Raw genomic sequence first — 17,632 nt, 5'->3', positions numbered from 1 at the left:
CCCTTTTCTTACCTTCTTTAATGTGGTAGCAAACGAATGCATGCCAAGCGCTCGGGTGAGCCCGTGGGTGCAAAAGTTTTCCAACGCGTACGCAAAGCGGGTTACATCTGTGCAAAACCGCACACAGCCCGCTTGCGTGTCCTTGTGGGTGGCAGAGAGCGGGTGGGACGGCAGGATAGCAACACGGCAAATTCCCAAACCGATACACGTGGGATCGCGCCGTGTATCGGGCCGTGAAAAGGGTCATAATTCTTACACCACCGAAATCAACCCACTGTACAACTACTGTTTTTGCCCACTGACACCTCTTCAGCCTGCCAGCCAGCCGTGACGTTGGTGCGATGGAAAGCATCCCCCTTGGTGAAGGGGTTGGGGGTGTTGTTGTGTTTCCGTTTTGTTGTTTCCCCGCTGCTCTAGTCCCGGCTGCGGCTAGACCCCGTTTGAAGGTTTGAACCAGCGAAGAGAAGGGGTCGTTTTTCTGTTTTTAGGTCTCTCAAAAACACACACACACACACACACACACACACACACACACACACACACACCATTCTTTCCCTTTCGCACACCTACACTCTTCAACTAGTCTGAGTGGGTGCGGGGTCAGAGTGTTGATTTTGCGTTTTTTTTTTCTTCTTCCTCCTTCCCAGCGCCCACTCCAGGAAGGGGAGGGGGGTTGAAACGGGCGTAGACCGAGCGGGACGCGCTAAATTTACTGCATCAAACAAAAACCACATGATCCCTGCTTTTGGACCTTTTTAAACCGCTCCCGCAGGGGTGATGGAGGGTGTCAGCCGTGGGAGGGGTTGAGAATGAATAAAACACACAAAAATCTCCCCAATGGGTGGGAAAAATGCATGAAAATTCGCATTCTGACGGGGACACAGCGCACCCCGGCAGCGAAAAAAAAAACGCCATTCTCTGACACGGCCACCCGCTGCGGCCCCGCGTTTGATCTCGGCATGGCCACAAAAAAAAGCAACATTCACATGCACATCCCCAAAACGGATAATGAATGTCCAGTAGGCGCGATCGCGCCATGTGCCACCGTTTGTTGGGCGGGTTGGGCTTTCATTTCATATTTTTTATTGCACTGCCCCGCGCCGCCCTGGACGGAAGGGGCTAGGTGGAAAAGTGAGCTTAGAGGTGAGCTTTTCAAAACCCTCCCGGTGGTAAAATTTTCCGTTTTTTTGGGGGGTTCCAATGACGACAGAAATGCGCACACTTTTCTGGCACTCCGCTTTTGACCACCCTTTGTTTCTGTTTGGTCCAGTGGGTGGTTGGAAAAACAACATATGTATATGTTTTACGCATTGCAGGCTCCACTCAACCACTTACACAGCTCGATACATACCGCTCGGCGTGGGGCAAATTGGGAAGGACGGAGGGAGTGCTTTATTTGCATTGTTTTTATGCCCTTTGTTGTCCTTTTTTGGTTTCGGGATGGTTTTGGTTTTATCCCACCCGGGAAGATCGTTCTGCATTGGGGGCCCAGCTTGTGGGATTTTCACCCGGTCGAACCGCCTTTCGAACCCAGCTACCCCGCGGGTCGGGTAGTAAAAAGTCACATCACGTGATCTGGCGTACGGTGAAAACATATCGCTGTTTCAAACAATAACAAATCAAACGTCATGCTTACTGTGTGTGTGCCTACGATTATTCATCGTATTGAACTAGTCGCTGTCACTTACATACCGTTTTGCATTCTTTCAACTCCCCCTTTCGGCGCAGCTTCTATCCATGATTATGCACGTGACTGTCTACCTTAACAGCTTAACTTTTTTTTAGCCTATCAAGAATCTATACTGGTCCTAGAACCCATACTGGTCCGGGGCCCCATCATGAACCCATACTGATCCAGAAAAAGCTCCCGATTTTAATTATTGCAAAGAACAATACCTGGAACTGTTCCGGATTCGGAACGATACTTGGACCGGGGCCAGCTCCGGGCCTAGAACCGATACAATTGCAGCTCTAGTCGACACATCATAGGCGGTAGAAAATGTACAGCGTAGGAATAGTGTAGGAAATATAGTAGGAATTCAGCGTAGGAGCGAGCAAACGAATTAGCGTAGGAATTAGTGTATGAATTTAGAAGAATTTGTATACTGATTGTATTAATACGCAATCGGACGATACGAATTAATTAAGGGGACAAACCAAAAATGTATGGGATACGATAAATAAATCGTGAGACAAGCTCAAACAACTAACCAACCTATAAATCGTGGGATACACTGTAATGAATTAATTTGGAATTTACTTTCTGGATTTATACATCTCGGTGCCCTAAGCGGGGGGTTGACATGGGACTCCTATAATGTGTAACCATCTAAGCACGGTTTTGTTCAATTGGTTTCCTAAAAACTCCTAAAAATATACCCTTAATAACTACTATCACACTATTCCTATTTTTGTGAGCATGTTTTAACAAATCATCTAGAATTCCAGTAACAAATTACTTTATTAGTTTTTTTCGCATACAGAAATAATTAGTGTACATTTTGTAATATATTTTTGTCATATAGCTATATAATTCTCCAAAATCGTTTAAAATACTTAACGAAAGTGTGATGAGTTATGATCAGAAGGGACGGTTTTGCCGTATTGCATAAAATATGATGATGTTTAGGAGAATTTTTGTGGTTGTTGAGCATTGCTTACTTTACGCAAAATAGTGTGTAGTGAAATACTATATTAAAGACATACTATATCTGATCTCTTCACATATTTAATAAAAAAATACTTTCACAACTAACTAATGTTACAGTTATTCACAATTCGCCAAATAAAACCGAAGTACAATTTGGCACCAAACATACAATGAACAGTTTTACGCCAATGACTGAAGAGACTTTAGTCCTAATAGTAAACGGCACGCTCCATAGTCTGCGTATGATGAAAAATTGCGTGCAAACGTGTGAACCGACATTGTATAGCTTTTTAAATGTATTCATCCACAATTCAGAGTTGAGATTCCATAGTACACCATTTGACTCAAGTATTGCCCATAGCACACATACAGAGTCTCGAGGCAAATCAGATAATTAAAATCGTTAGCGAGTTTACAGATGCGTCTTAGCATTTTTAAAGCTTTGCTAATGGATTGTTTGTAATGAAAATTTAAATTTAATTTACTGTCTAAGATAACCCCTGAGTCAAATACCTCATTGCTGCATTGAGCTATGAAATCTGACAACTTGCAGGAAATGTCAATATTCCTCTTAAACCTAAGAAATGTGATAACGCAACACTTTTCGACTGAAATCATCACAGATCGTTTGCAAAGTCAAGCAGTCAGAGGTACGAGGAGACAATTTTAAATAAACGTACATCACAAGCATACATCAGGCAGGAATCTCCAGGAATCACAAATGTTAGGTTGTTAGGTATGTTGCTTTCTGGAGAAACACCGGAGATATCCCCAAAATGTCTAGAGATCCCATTATACAATTTGGCTCACGGATAACTCTACTAGCATTTGCATAAAATTTGGCTCTTTCGTCCGTAAAATTTGCCGACCACTGTTTCAGGTGACTATAGGTGTATAAGTTTGACCCAGTTATTTCCATTCTATTGTCAAATAAAACAAATTAATCATGTACTACGTTACTAGTAGCCAAGGTTTTTCTAGTATTGAATTAGCTCTACTATTCGTTCCGCTTGTTTATTAATTTGCTTAATTATTGAGGTTTTGTTCAATTAATTTTCTATTCTGTTGTAATGTATTCAAACCATAACAATTTGAGAAATTATTACAATTATGGTTGCGTGAAGTCAAGCAGAAATTAATTGCATCCAGTGTTATAACAATGAGCAACTAATTTAATGGCTTCAAAAATCGCGTACTTTTGCACCAAACAGCAGGTAATATTCATGAAGCATCACATCATTCTTCAAAAGCTCTCGTGCGCTAAAATAAAACCAACCAGTCGCTGCTAATGAACCAATAGCGTTCATGTATCGCTTTATTACTACCTGGAATGGTTTCCAATCATCGATTCCCGCAGCCGACGCTATTGTGAAAGTAACTTAATAAAATCATGCAACCAGATGCTCTCCTATTACACAGTATTACGCCATTGCAGCGATGCAACGATGTTACAACAAACTGCTCGAACGTTGTCGCCACTGTGGCCAGCAGACGGCTTCAATTGATCGATAATCAAGCAAAACTTCCCCCATTTTCGTGAGCCAATAATATCCAACGATTTACACCGTTTCTCGGGGTGGAAATTGGGCACATTGGATGGATTCGGTACCGTCGACTCTCGATGTTTTGTATAATTTACTGCATAAAACTGGGGTGAGGGCTGCTATATGGCACATTTGCGTAATGATAAGCCATGTCTGTGTGTGTGTGTGTGTGTGCTTGTGTCACAAACCGTGTCACAGCATTCAAATTCAAGGCAACGGGAGGTGAAGTGCCAGTCACACAACATGCCCGCTGATCAACATTCACACTCCATTTGCTAGCAGCATCACGAACATTGCAATAGCAGGAAAACTAATTTTTGTTCGGCAAATGAGCATCGGTTGGAACCGAATGGATTCACCCGGAATAAAGCAGACACAGTACCGCTTAGCGATGAGCTTGCTGTTTGCTTGGAACGAGCCAGTTTCGGCGAAGCTGTACTGCTCCGCATGAGTTACTTTGTAACGGGAAGAAGATTAAGAGCGCTTCAGTAGCGAAATGAAGTGCTCAGGGCCGACGTGCTCGTCACCTACCACAGTGACAGATAGTGGGCAAAGGTTTGCGTGCAAGTACATCATCCGGAAAAACGTTCCAGGGATTGTTATCTACCGCTCCTATCGTTCCTCGAACGATGTTGTACAGGCCTGCTAAGCGAAGAGCTGACAACGAGGGTCAACCCGGTGCCATAATATTCCGAGCGGGACTGCTGAAGCACACATGCATCGTGCCGTGGACATTCATTAACTCGGTTTTTCAATCGGTTATATCTGCCTTTTTGTGTTTTCCCCTTGCAGCCCGCTGCTGAAGCAGATCAAAAACTCGGCCGAATCGCACATCGTGCTCGACTGTTCGACCGAGCGGATCTACGAGGTGCTGAAGCAGGCGCAGCAGATCGGTATGATGAGCGACTACCACAGCTATCTCATCACATCGCTGGTAAGTGTTCATGCTCATCCCACACACACACACATATATATATATATATATATATATGTACATCGTATCTAAACTGTCGCACAAATCTTTTCCCTTTTTCGTTCACTCAGGATCTGCACACCATCAATCTGGACGAGTTCAAGTACGGTGGCACCAACATTACCGCGTTCCGGCTGGTCGATCCGGAAAACCCGGAGGTAGCGCAGGCCATCCACAACTGGACGATCGGCGAGGCACGGCTCGGCAAAAAGGTTGACTTCAAAACGGCGGTAAGTGTTCGGCCAGCATTCCTCAAAACCGCAAAGCGATTCACTTCATAAATCACACCCTGACCATCGTCGGACGTCGGTGGTTCTTCTTTCTCACGCTGCCTTACGTCACGCCCCCGCCCCACGGGTTTACCGCAAACCAACAACGAAAACACTGGACATTTGGACAACCGGATAATAGGAGAACGTGACCGTGATCAAGGTGAGTGTAGCCCGCCGGCCCAAAAATGCTGGGCTTTTGAATTATTCTGCCAAAAACGGCTGCCCAGCCCGGACAGTTGGGCCACGGCTCGAGCGTTGAAGATTACGGCTGCGGCAGCGTCAGGTCGGACTTTTCGTGCTGTCCGACAACTGGGCCGAGCCGTCAGCCCGGTTGACATTATTTCAATTTTCCCCGGGCACAGGCTGTTTTTTCCATGGTGCTTGTTGGGGCGGGAGGAGCAATAAAAATGCAAACACTGGGACGTGCTCTTGCTCCCAAGGAAATAAAAACTCCCTCCCCCCCCCCCCCACCCCCCGGAATGGTACGAGCTTGGCAAGGAAGGAAGGGCACCCTCTTGACAGGCTTTACGTAGTCGTCTTCGTCGTCGTTGTCGTCATCATTTCCGGCTGTCCGGACGTCTGACCGACGGCTCTGCAGCTCCTACCTTTGCTTCATCCTGCTAAGCACACACACGCAGAGCAGGAACTCATTTTTCAACCCGCAATGACTCGGCTACGGGGGCTCACGGAAATTGGAATGAAATTTCCGGCTACGTCCCGAGGTTGTTATATTTACCGTTGCATTGAAATTCATGTCAATCAACTGACCCAGCGGGTGGCATGAAGAAATTTAATGTAAATATCAATGAAAGATCAGACGATTTGAGCAATGGGGTTGGCTTCCTTCTATTCCTGCCCTTGCCGGGATTGGAAAACGGTACAGCTTTTGTCCTCCTTAAATAGCTTCGGCGGTACAATTACTTGTTGCACTGCTGAGGCGAAATTACATCCAAACAGGGAGGGGGATAATAATTTAAAGTTAACACTTCACGCTGGCTTGTGTACTGGGCCGCGAGATAAACGCCAGCATTATTGAAAGCTAACAGCCTCTGCCGCCATCCGCCGCGTTGGCGAACGGGTCCGCCTGGCCCGCCTTGCACGTGAGTAAATTATTGGAGCGAGAATTTGACCACATAACCGGTCGAACCGAAGGTCCATCCATCATTAAGCACGGGGCCCCGGCAAATGGAACGGTGATCGTCCAGAACGAGACCGATTAAAACCATCCCAGGCACACGTCTCTAAACGGTGCACGTCGGACATTTTGGAACGCATGTTGACGGTTCATCGCTACAGCCAGGCTCGCATAGCATGACAACAAGTGGACATATGGAACCTCCTTCTGATGCTGGAATAGTTCAAATTTCATTTGTAGTATGTCATAAAATTTAGATTAGTGGATTTCTATTATTATATCAATTATTCAATCCTTGTTTGATTTTAAATTAGCTAGAACAGTTCTTGTTTTTTTCATTCAGATTCAGAAAGCAACACGAATACTATAGTTATCAATATTTTTAAAAAATCACACAAACAAACAATGATGTATCCCTTCACACAAACTAGACCTTAATGTATTTGTGTTATGTTTGCTTTATACAGCTCAACTCTATTCTTTATAGTTCAGGTTAAGGTTTAGATAAAGTAGGTTAGGCACTAGGAAAGTATCTTTAAGCTTATAGCTAAAATCGCAAAAATAGGTTTTTGGCACTCTTTCCTATATAGGTGATTCTCGATAAACGAACCACTTGAGTGACGACGATTCGCTGAAACGAAGATTTCGATTTTGACAGTTGAATGTTGTTGCTACGGATGTAGCTTTCTATTTATTTCGAGTAGCTTGATAGACGTTTTTAGAACTGGCTTTGTATGTTTATATTTATTGTGCAGTTTAAAAATTCGTCTGTTCTTTCTCGCTAAACTTTTGCTACTACCGCGATTTGCGATGGCACCCTGTTCCTCGATCAGCTGTGCTACTTGACCCTGCCTGACCCCGCTTAGTGAACTTAACCGAACTTTTATCCAATTGGCCCTATTTATGATCAGCTGGTTGTCTCACATCTTGGCGCATCTTTCCGTCCTTATCTCTCACGACAGCGCCTTCTGGGGTAACCTTTAGCAATTGTTCGAGCTGTCCTTGACAGCTCGTTGTTTTGATTTGCTATTTGTTTGGTTAATCCACACGAGGTCGATATCGTGCCAGCAAAAGTTGTAATTTAGCAGAAATTAATGCATTTTTCATTCAATTTCTGATCAATAACAGCTACATGCATATTAATCGTATCATACATTATCGTAAATAGTTTTTTTTTAATTCACAAAATCATAGATTTCGACTCTTCAACTATGGTTGTAAACTTTTTATGGACCTATGTACGTCATACGACTTTTTCGACTGAAGCCATGCTATCGAACAATTTTTCGACAATGCAGTCGTATCTTGCTGTTCTACTGTACACGTATATTATCAAAAAAAAACAACACATTCCAACTCAACTGTGCTTTACCAACAATTGGATCAATTGTCGCTATAATATGTCATCAAGATACCGATTTGACTCCTGTAAAAATAAGCATTGGGTAAAAATTTGAAAGTCTATACCGAAATTTAAAACGTGTAGAACACAAGAGTATTTTTTTATTTTGACTAGTGTTTATCAAAATAGTACCAAATTTCAATAACAATTGCATGTCAAGATAGCAATTATGGCTATAGCGTACCAGTTGTGGCTGCGGGCCAAAACTCGAGAATTTTCACGCCAAAAATCATTTTGAGACTTTATTTTTACTCACATCAAGTAATAATAGGTTCACTGCTGGAAAAAAAGTAAATTAACACAAGGACACGACACACATACGAAAAATGTTCTACCCACAATAAAATCCCCAACAACAACAACAACTACTACTACTACAACTTCTACTACAACTACTACTATAACAGCCACAACAACAACAACAACAACAATAACAACAACAACAACAACAACGTCTATTACTACTACTACTACTACTACTGCCTCTATTGCTACTACTACTACTACTACTTCAACTACTACTGACCGACACAGCGTTCATGCCATTCAGGAAGTTCATCCCCAGCAATCGGATGGGTTCAGTTCCGTTAACAGTACAAAAGCTAATTGCTTATATTTTCAAATTTTAAATATCAAATTTATCAAAGCTCGTATCAAATTTTAAAACAAGATTACTGTTTTTTACATACGGTACCGAGATTTTCAGCAGGTTGTTAATTTTTGTGGAAAAAAAAAACATTCAAAAATATCTTCCTTTTTAAAATACATCATCTCTACTCACGTTAAAACGCGTTTTATAAGCGTTTTTGCTACGTTGCTACGTTAAACGCGCATTCGGCATGTGCAACTCTGCCTTATAACTTTCTCTTTTTCGATCTCAATAATGGCAGGGAAAAAAAAGAAATAAATGAATCCAAAACGAAAACCAAAATGTCCATTTGATCACCCAACTCTACCCCACGGTGCGCGGGTAAGAGCGCAATAGCACGCACTGTCAGCAGCTGTGCCGCCGTGTACATGCTGTGCGGGCAGCCACCCAACGCCACCACCAGCACCAGCACACCAGGGCTAATGAAATGCCAATAATTGCTTCGTTTACATTTAACCTTCTCGTTTGATGGGACGATGGAAGCCAACCTATGGCCGATGCGGCGGTCGGCCGGCGGAACAGTGCTTCCGGTCGGACGGGTCTGCCAAACGCCCAAAGCCCTGGGTGCACTCGTATGAATGTTAATTTAAGTCCTCTCTACCATCCACCCCTACCCCGTTGGGCCATCATTTTCGCGCCCTGCCCTATCGCTCTCCTCGTCGAGCTAAATGTGGACAGATGTGTGTTGACTTTCCACGCTAGAAGCCGTACGGCTCACGGGTTTCCCTTCGTGCGCGCAATTATTCCTCCACCCTTTATTATTTCACTCATCCTTTGGCTGGCTCTCTCTCTCTCTCTCTCTCTCTCTCTCTCTCTCTCTCTCATTGCTGCATTCTAGGCGGAAACGGCGCTGATGTATGACGCGGTGCATCTGTTTGCGAAAGCGCTGCACGATCTGGATACCAGCCAGCAGATTGACATTCATCCGCTGTCATGCGACACCCAGGATACGTGGCCGCACGGATACAGCCTCATAAATTATATGAAAATCGTACGTACCATGTCGCTCGCCCGCTGCTCCTTTCCTGTTTCTCGTCGCAATGCAAGTTTTTTTTTTGTTTTTGTTTCGACAGGTGGAGATGCGCGGACTGACCGACGTCATCAAGTTTGACCACCAGGGCTTCCGGAGCGATTTCGTGCTAGACATTGTGGAGCTGGGACCGCAGGGGCTGCGCAAGAGCGGCACCTGGAACTCGACCTCGGGCGTCAACTTCACGCGCACGTACGGCGAGCAGCAGAAGGAGATCGTCGAGATACTGCAGAACAAGACGCTGATCGTGACGACGATCCTGAGCGCGCCGTACTGCATGCGCAAGGATTCGGCCGAGAAGCTGACCGGCAACTCGCAGTTCGAGGGCTACGCGATCGATCTGATACACGAGATTTCGAAGATACTGGGCTTCAACTACACGATACGGCTCGCGCCTGACGGTCGTTATGGCAGCCACAACAAGGAGACGGGGTAGGTGACAAAACAAAAAAACACGAGCAATTGCGTGGGGAAGTCTGTCCCATCCTGCCCGCAGTTCAATACATATTTTTCTATGTTCTTTATACACACTCACACACATACATATACACACACACTAGCGAATGGGACGGCATGATCAAGGAGCTGCTGGAGCAGCGGGCCGACCTAGCCATTGCCGACCTTACCATCACCTTCGACCGCGAGCAGGTGGTCGACTTCACGATGCCGTTCATGAACCTCGGCATCTCGGTGCTGTACCGGAAGCCGGTGAAGCAGCCACCCAATCTGTTTTCCTTCCTTTCGCCGCTCTCGCTCGACGTCTGGATCTACATGGCGACGGCCTACCTCGGTGTCTCGGTGCTGCTGTTCATACTGGCGCGGTGAGCATGCCTTTTAAGTTTTAACCTTTCCTTTTTTTTCTTTTCCTTGTGTATTGCTCGACGTTGTTTGCCCGTTCTTGTGTAAGAAGCACTTGAAAGGGTGTAAAAATAGAACGAGAATGAAAAAAAACACGACACGCATTCCAAGAAGCCATGAGTCGCGCTCAAAACGGTGCATCGCGCACACGGGAAGCAAACAAAACAGCAACAGCAAAAACTAAAAGCGAACGACAAGGGAGTGCCTCAGCAGCATGTCTGCCCCGGTCTCGGGAACAAGATTGCACCTCATTAGACATCGTCAGCGACAGCTCAGCCGGAAATGACACCGTGTGCGCACGCTAGCAGTTGGGCGTAACAAAAAGAAGAAGAAAAAAAAACTCGGAAACAGTGAACAACCAGCACAGGAAGCAGCAAAAGCCGCCCCACCCGATCCGCAGCAGCTCGTGCCGTGCAAATCCTGTGCATTCGCCCGGTCGGAAATCCCTTGCAATCGTCTTCGCCGACCAACCGGACGAACGGGCGCACAAGTGTGGAGCGTAATTTCGTTTTACGAGTGCAATCTAATTGAAAATTATCCACCATTTATGAGTGCCCATCGCGCAAAACCGTTGCGCTTCCCCGTTGCGCGGTTGCGGTTGCCTTCCTGTTGCAGCGTTGCGTCCCTTTATTTCCCACAGTTAGCGGGGGGCTCCCCCAGCGGTACCATTACTGGCCATTTCGGTGATTTGCCACGCTTGAATGGCGCTTGCACAAGTCTTGGTAGTTTTTTCCCCTTCTTCTTCGTCTCACAGTCCCTTATAGCAGCAGGGGCTGCTTCCTGGTCACGGCACCAAGCACTGTTTTTGATCTAACTGTTGCTTTAACAATCAACAATTGCGCTTTAACAATCAGATCAGAACGGTGAAAAGAAATCAAACAAAGCTGGTCGCTTTACAAAATGTTTAATATATTCAATCGAAATCCTGGTCACGGCACCGTTATAATGTCCCCTAGCCGAACGAAAGCCCCTGCCCAGAGCGCGCTTCAAGTGCTGGCTACTTGTGCAGCATCGTAATCATCCAGCATCGATTACATCCACCACAATGGTGAAGCTTTCCTGCGCACACAACTGCAAACCTGGTGATGGTGGCAAACCCAAAATGGTGGAAACCAAAAACAAAAACAAAAAAACAAAGCAAAAACTGAAACGTTTCCGCTTCACGCTATCCCGCCGGGCAAGATTAACGGAGCGCAGCACAGATAACATCCGCACGCCAATGAACATGGGCGAGATGAGCAAACAAGAGGACAACAACAACAGCAACAACAAAATAAACAGCGCCATACAACGCCCGCTGTGCGATTATCTGCTCATCAACCAGTGTGAAGAGGAAGCATTACACACACACACACACTCGTACATAAACATACAGACAGGAATGTAAATAACCGACCACAAATTCAATTTGCTTTCGTTGAGTGTGTATGTGTGTGTGTGTGTGTGTGTGTGTGCATCCGGACGTGGAAGTTAATTATCACGAAAAATCACTACCCGCGTGGAGGGGGGAGGGCTTGCAGGTGTGAGATGCTGTGCCTAGTTTACTAGCGCAATATCGTTTTCCCCGTCGCGTACTTCACATGTCGCGGGCGGCAGGGAAAATAAATACAACCGTTCGGTCGCCGTTGTGTCATCGTTAATTTTCCAATCAATATTCAAAATCGCCCCGCTGGCTTCCCTGCCCGGAGGGCAATAAATTCTCATTTCCGTCCATTGTGTCAGTCACGGTGGGTGGAGCATTGGTTTGTTTGGTTTTTTTTTGGGAAAATACAAAAAAGGTGTTGTTTTTCTTTTTTTTGGTTTGGTGCTTTTGATGCAGCTTTTATTTTGCACTTTGAGCCGCCTGCTGTTGGCTGAGTTTTGTTTTGAATTTTGCTAGTTTTTTCATCCCGTTCCCGACCTTCACAAATGCAACAACAACAACAGAAACTGCTCCGCTAATTTTACTGCTTCGTACTAAACGCTCTCTTCCCTCCCCCCATAACGGAACAGCTTCACACCGTACGAGTGGCCCACGCCGAACCCGTGCGATCCGCACCCGGAAAAGCTGCAAACACAGTTCACGCTGATGAACTGCATGTGGTTCGCGATCGGTTCGCTGATGCAGCAGGGGTGCGATTTTCTGCCCAAGTAAGAACCCCAAGTTGAAGTCCCAAAAGTTTAGCGCGCGAACGGGTTGAACGGATTCAAGTGCAGAGTGACGGAATTTATCGTCTTTTCCTTTTGTTTTTCATTTTTGTGGTGTCAGAGGTTTTGACAGATTTTTCTCGCCATTCTCATTGTGTATAATTGTGTGTGTGTGTGTGTTTTTTTTACCCTCCTTTTTAATACGCCTGTTTTGTTTTTTTCCCTATCCGTAGTAGTGATGCCTTGTAGCGCTTGTTTGAAGTTAGTTTGTAGCAGCATTGTAGAACATTTGCAAGCCAGTTGCAGTGGGACGCGTTTTTGATGCGATTTTCAATTGGCTGTAACTCAATCCATCCTGCTGGAGTAACCGATTGCGTGCGACAGTTCGAAAGCAGTCAAGTCGGTTAAAACGGGGGCAACAAATTAACGTTCAATCTCTAAAAGCTTCTCTACACCTTTCCCGCGGCGGGCTTAATTGTGTTGCATTATCTTCTCCACGCACTAATCTCACCGCCACACGAGCCCGATTGAAGTCCGAGCGGGGGGGAAGCGGACAGCCAGGCCAACCATCTCACAAACCACCGCTAATCGACCCGTTAGCGGTCGGGCGGGGGGGGGGGGGGGGGGAAGTGGATGGCTCCGGCTTCATGCCAGCTTAGCCGTAAAACCGATCATTTCCCTTTGTCACCTCATCAGCGCTGCGTTCGTTCAAGCACGCAAACGTTCCCGACGTTGTGATGCCAAGAGGTGTTTTAGTTTTTTCCCTCGTTTCACTGCTACCGGCGGCCGATTGTACCGTACCGTTGTGGGTGGTTGGTTGTAGCGAACGGCTAATACGACAGAGCTTAGAGGAGTTTTTTTTTCTTCTTCTGCCGTATTTGTTTCCATCCTTCCACGAACAGCAACGCCACTTTCGATGGGGTTTCGAACGGGTAGTCAAGGTGCTGTCTGCCGACAACGGTTTTCCCCCCCGATCGATTGCGAGCTTATCAGGTTTCAGCGATGGATTTGTAAGCTCTGGCCGTAAGCGTGTTTTTTTGTTGTTGCTTGTGTTGGGTACGCCAGCCAACGGAGGCAGTGCTCTCGCGAACTCACTCCTTTGCGCTCGGAAGAAACAAGCTGAACAATCGCTCAACTCTTCACACAAAAAAGCAAAAAACAAAGGTTTGTGATAAATACTCCCACTTTAGGTAGGGTTTCGCTCTCTACCTCTAAACAGACCACAGCCCAATAGCACGGCTACAGCTACCCTTCGCTAGCGTACCCACCAACGATTTTGAATCTCAATCACTCCAGATGATTGGGGGAAGTTGCTTTTCCACTTATTCTTTCCCATCCTTCACGCACACCGACACACAAACACACACACAGCCACGGACATTCGCGTCTCTAGCCTTTTCTACACAGGACAGGTGAAGGATGAAGCTGTTTGGTGCCGCCGGTTCACAAACGAAGCGAGATTGAAGTTTTGGGCTGAAAAATAGACACTACTCATGCATCGTAGGGTGCCCTGTTTTCCACCTCGTCGAAGCAAACTTTCCATGGATGACGGCGCATGTGTGTGTGTGTATGTTTGAGTATTCATTCAAAGATATTCATAACGCTCATAACTCAAGCAGCCGAGACGATGAAGGGCATAGTACGTAATTCATCACTCAAAAGCCACTTACTTTGTCTCCCTTTTTCCCACGTGCGTTACGGTGGAAGTAAAAGTGTGTCTCAGCAACTTTTTAACAAATGAGGGAAAGGAAAATAATATTGTGTCTTTTTTGTTTTTTCTGTGTTTTTTCTTAAAGCAGAATATATAGAGAGAGAGAGAGAGAGAAAGAGAGAGAAAGAGAGAAAGAGACATAAAGTTAAAGAATTCTTTGGTTTTGCTATATAATTAATTCTTTACACACACACACAAATACATGATAGTACTTGAAACAAATGAGAAAACAGTTGAAACACAGAGCTCTTTCTTTCGTGTCTTTTCTCTTCTTTTGCAGATCAATGGCACTTGATGGAAGCCTTGAAACATTTTCCAATAGCTGGCTAAGTATTTTCCTTTTACTCATTTTCTTTGCCGAAGCAATCATGCCCTTGCCCCGCTTGATGTGCTTTGTAGCAAATGCGCCTAAATGTAGGCAGTGCGCACTGCATTCTATACCTAACAAGCTACAGCGAAGCGCACATTATTCCTGGTAAATCGCAAACAAGCTACAAACAACGATAAAGCCAGCCTTTTGCCAGTTGACTCCTTCTTCCACGCGCAGCATTCGAAACTGCAGAGAACACACAAAAAACTCCCTTGTGGAAGATGCGAAAAGGATACACCATCCGTACGTGGCCTGCGAAACACAGCGGACTGGTGCAGAGCCCCAGAGTTAGCAGCAGGATCTGGGATTAGGCGATGGGAAGCCAAGTGTGGATAGCAGCACGGGGCAGAAATGGAATCGGGATTAAATTTCAATTTAATAAATTGAAGAAGCGATAAGTGAAATCATAATCCAATGGCTGAGGGCCGTCTCTGTCGGCAGTGTGTGTGTGTGTGTGAGGTTGTGTGACCGAAATGCGAACAACAAACCTGCCGTCTCCTCCCGCAGGACCAACACTGAGCGGGAGGATAATCTCGGCAGCGCTGCTCGATCGGGATTAGATGAAAGGGAATGCCTCGCTCGCTGGAGAAGCGAAGGAAAGCGCGCTCGGGTGCACACGTGCGTTGCTCGCCAACGCTCCCGCTGTGCTACCGCTAGCTTTACACTTGATCTATGCAGAAGGGAAAGGAAAGAGAGAGAGGGAGAGAGAGAGAAAGAGAGAGAGAGAGAGAGAGAGAGAGAGAGAGAGCGTTTGCTTCTGTATTAGTGTGCGTGGTGTGTCGGTATCGGTTCCGCCTTTTTGCGCCAGCGAGTGGCGAGATAATAAATTTATAACTAGATTGCTTCATCCTTTTCGCAAAACGCACCTCGAGAATTACACCGAACGTACACGTGTCGGGCGGAAAACATGACGTTCATGCTCGCTCATCAACAAAGCTGTGTGTGTGTGTGTGCGTATGAGGATAGAGTGTACATGGCGGTTTTCTATCATCGAGCGATTCAATGCGAGCAAAAAAAAAAAAGGGCGAAAAAGGTGGGAAAACGTCGCGTTACAAAACTGCAAAGCAGCAAATTGATAACAGCTCCACACACTGACACTTCTTACACGCAGTCGTTCCTAATGCTCCGCCCGTCTACGATGAAGTGATTTTGATTGTTGTTACTGTAAGGGGGCGAAACGGGGACCGCGGTGGCAGGGGCAAATGAAACAAGCAATATTGCGCTCCCTTCGCTACTTGCGGAAAAGTGGAAAACCAAAAAAAAACTCCCCATTCGTGCACCGCAGTACAGTACACAATCGAAATGAGTGCTACACTTATTTACTACAATGATCCCTCATTTTGCTTCTTTTCCCGTTGTCTTCCATTTTCCATTTCCTCTCCATCCCTTTCCCACAACCTCTGCTTCCTCTTCCTTACGGGCGAGTGATGTTACATCGGTGCCTTTGATTGCTTTCATTTGCTCTCGGTGCCGGCGGAATGGAACCATTGTTGTCTTTCCTCCGTCCTCCAACCGCCTTCCATCGCCTTCGTTCTCCGGTCGCTTCCATCCCCCTCCCCTCCATGAGCATCCTGTTTGGCCGCGGCAGCTTCACACCGTACGAGTGGGAAAATCCACACCCCTGCAACAGCGAGCCCCTGTTTCTGGAGAACAGCTTCACGCTGCTCAACTCGCTCTGGTTCACGATCGGTTCCCTCATGCAGCAGGGTTGCGATATTGCTCCCAAGTAAGTGCCGTAGCGGCGTGTTGTGGGGTAGGATTTTGTCTCGTTCCATTATTTTACTTTTGTTCACGGCTTCTTTTTTATTGAGTGTAACTAGTTTTATTTTTTTGCTTTTTTTCTTCATCACGTTACTGTGTTATAGCCGTATTTACTTCTGTCTGTTTTATTTTCAAACAACTACGTTGGTTCTTTTCTTTTTTTCCTTTTTCTATATTGATTTTAATGTGTTTTTATTTGTATCAATTTTTCAAGTGGTTATGTTTTATAGCAGTTGATGTTTTTTTTTAGTAAAACATATTTTATCTTATTTATTATATAATTTTTCAAGTGTTTTCGCTAATTTTGTGTTTGATTTATTATTTCAAATTCTCCATGTTTTTTTTATATATTTATTTTCAATTCTTTATTAACGAGATGTTTCATTTTACTACATCAGCGTTTTTATTTTGCCTCACATTGTTCAGATATTTGTTCTGATTCTAAATACTGTCAAATAGTTTTTGGTTTTAATTTCTTTGCATTGTACTGTGTTATCTTTGGCTATTTATGGATTATTTTTTCAATGATTCTGTTTTCATAGCATTTATTAAAATACATTAGCATTTTATTACTTTTATTTGAAGACAAAATGTTGTTTTATTCCTTGTTTCGTTTTTATACACCACCTACCACAACTAGTATGGACTGTTGTTTTTCACGATTGGTGGAAAATCCGTAAGAGATAGATAAAAAACAGCGAATGGATGAGTGGTGCAGAATACTATTTCACGTCTTTATATATTTATATTTTTGTCAAATTTTTTATCGCATATTTTAAGTTTTTTTTAAAGCATCTAGTTGTAAACCACTTTTAAAAAATCTTTAAAAATATTTTTCTGTTAACCATTCTAGAATAAGTTATGGTACGTCTTTATAGTTATGATATTATGAAATAGTATATGAAAAAAAATATATGAAGATGTGAAATAGTATCCTGCACAACACATACATTTACTGTGTCTATCTATTTCTTATGAATTTTCCACAAATCGTGACTGTCCATATAGTTGTGGTAGGCGCTATATCATAGTTTATTCCTGTTTACTGTACATTCTTCCCCACTTTATCATATATCGTGTTTTGTGCTGTTATTTTCCTTATCTCTTCCCGCTTTCTTTCTCTCTCTCTCTCTCTCTCTCTCTCTCTCTC

At 44.7% G+C, this 17,632-nt stretch overlaps 1 protein-coding gene across 13 annotated transcripts in view; it reads left to right on the top strand.

Moving 5' to 3' along the window:
- Positions 1 to 17,632, top strand: part of LOC4576020 (glutamate receptor ionotropic, kainate 2) — a 116,135-nt gene that overhangs the window by 77,058 nt on the left and 21,445 nt on the right. For 12 of the 13 annotated variants that reach the window (XM_061642575.1, XM_061642560.1, XM_061642530.1 and 9 more), the window contains 7 exons: positions 4,987 to 5,128; positions 5,239 to 5,397; positions 5,579 to 5,599; positions 9,464 to 9,616; positions 9,699 to 10,087; positions 10,216 to 10,476; positions 12,506 to 12,643. In XM_061642575.1, coding sequence (XP_061498559.1) covers positions 4,987 to 5,128; positions 5,239 to 5,397; positions 5,579 to 5,599; positions 9,464 to 9,616; positions 9,699 to 10,087; positions 10,216 to 10,476; positions 12,506 to 12,643 — 1,263 coding nt within the window. Of the gene's footprint in view, positions 1 to 4,986; positions 5,129 to 5,238; positions 5,398 to 5,578; positions 5,600 to 9,463; positions 9,617 to 9,698; positions 10,088 to 10,215; positions 10,477 to 12,505; positions 12,644 to 16,309; positions 16,448 to 17,632 lie in introns of all 13 variants that reach the window. The other variant, XM_061642492.1, reaches the window with a different exon arrangement.

This window comes from Anopheles gambiae, chromosome X, assembly GCF_943734735.2.
Source record: "Anopheles gambiae chromosome X, idAnoGambNW_F1_1, whole genome shotgun sequence".
Taxonomy (NCBI): Eukaryota; Metazoa; Arthropoda; class Insecta; order Diptera; family Culicidae; genus Anopheles; species Anopheles gambiae.
This window is presented reverse-complemented; position numbering and strand designations above follow the sequence as displayed.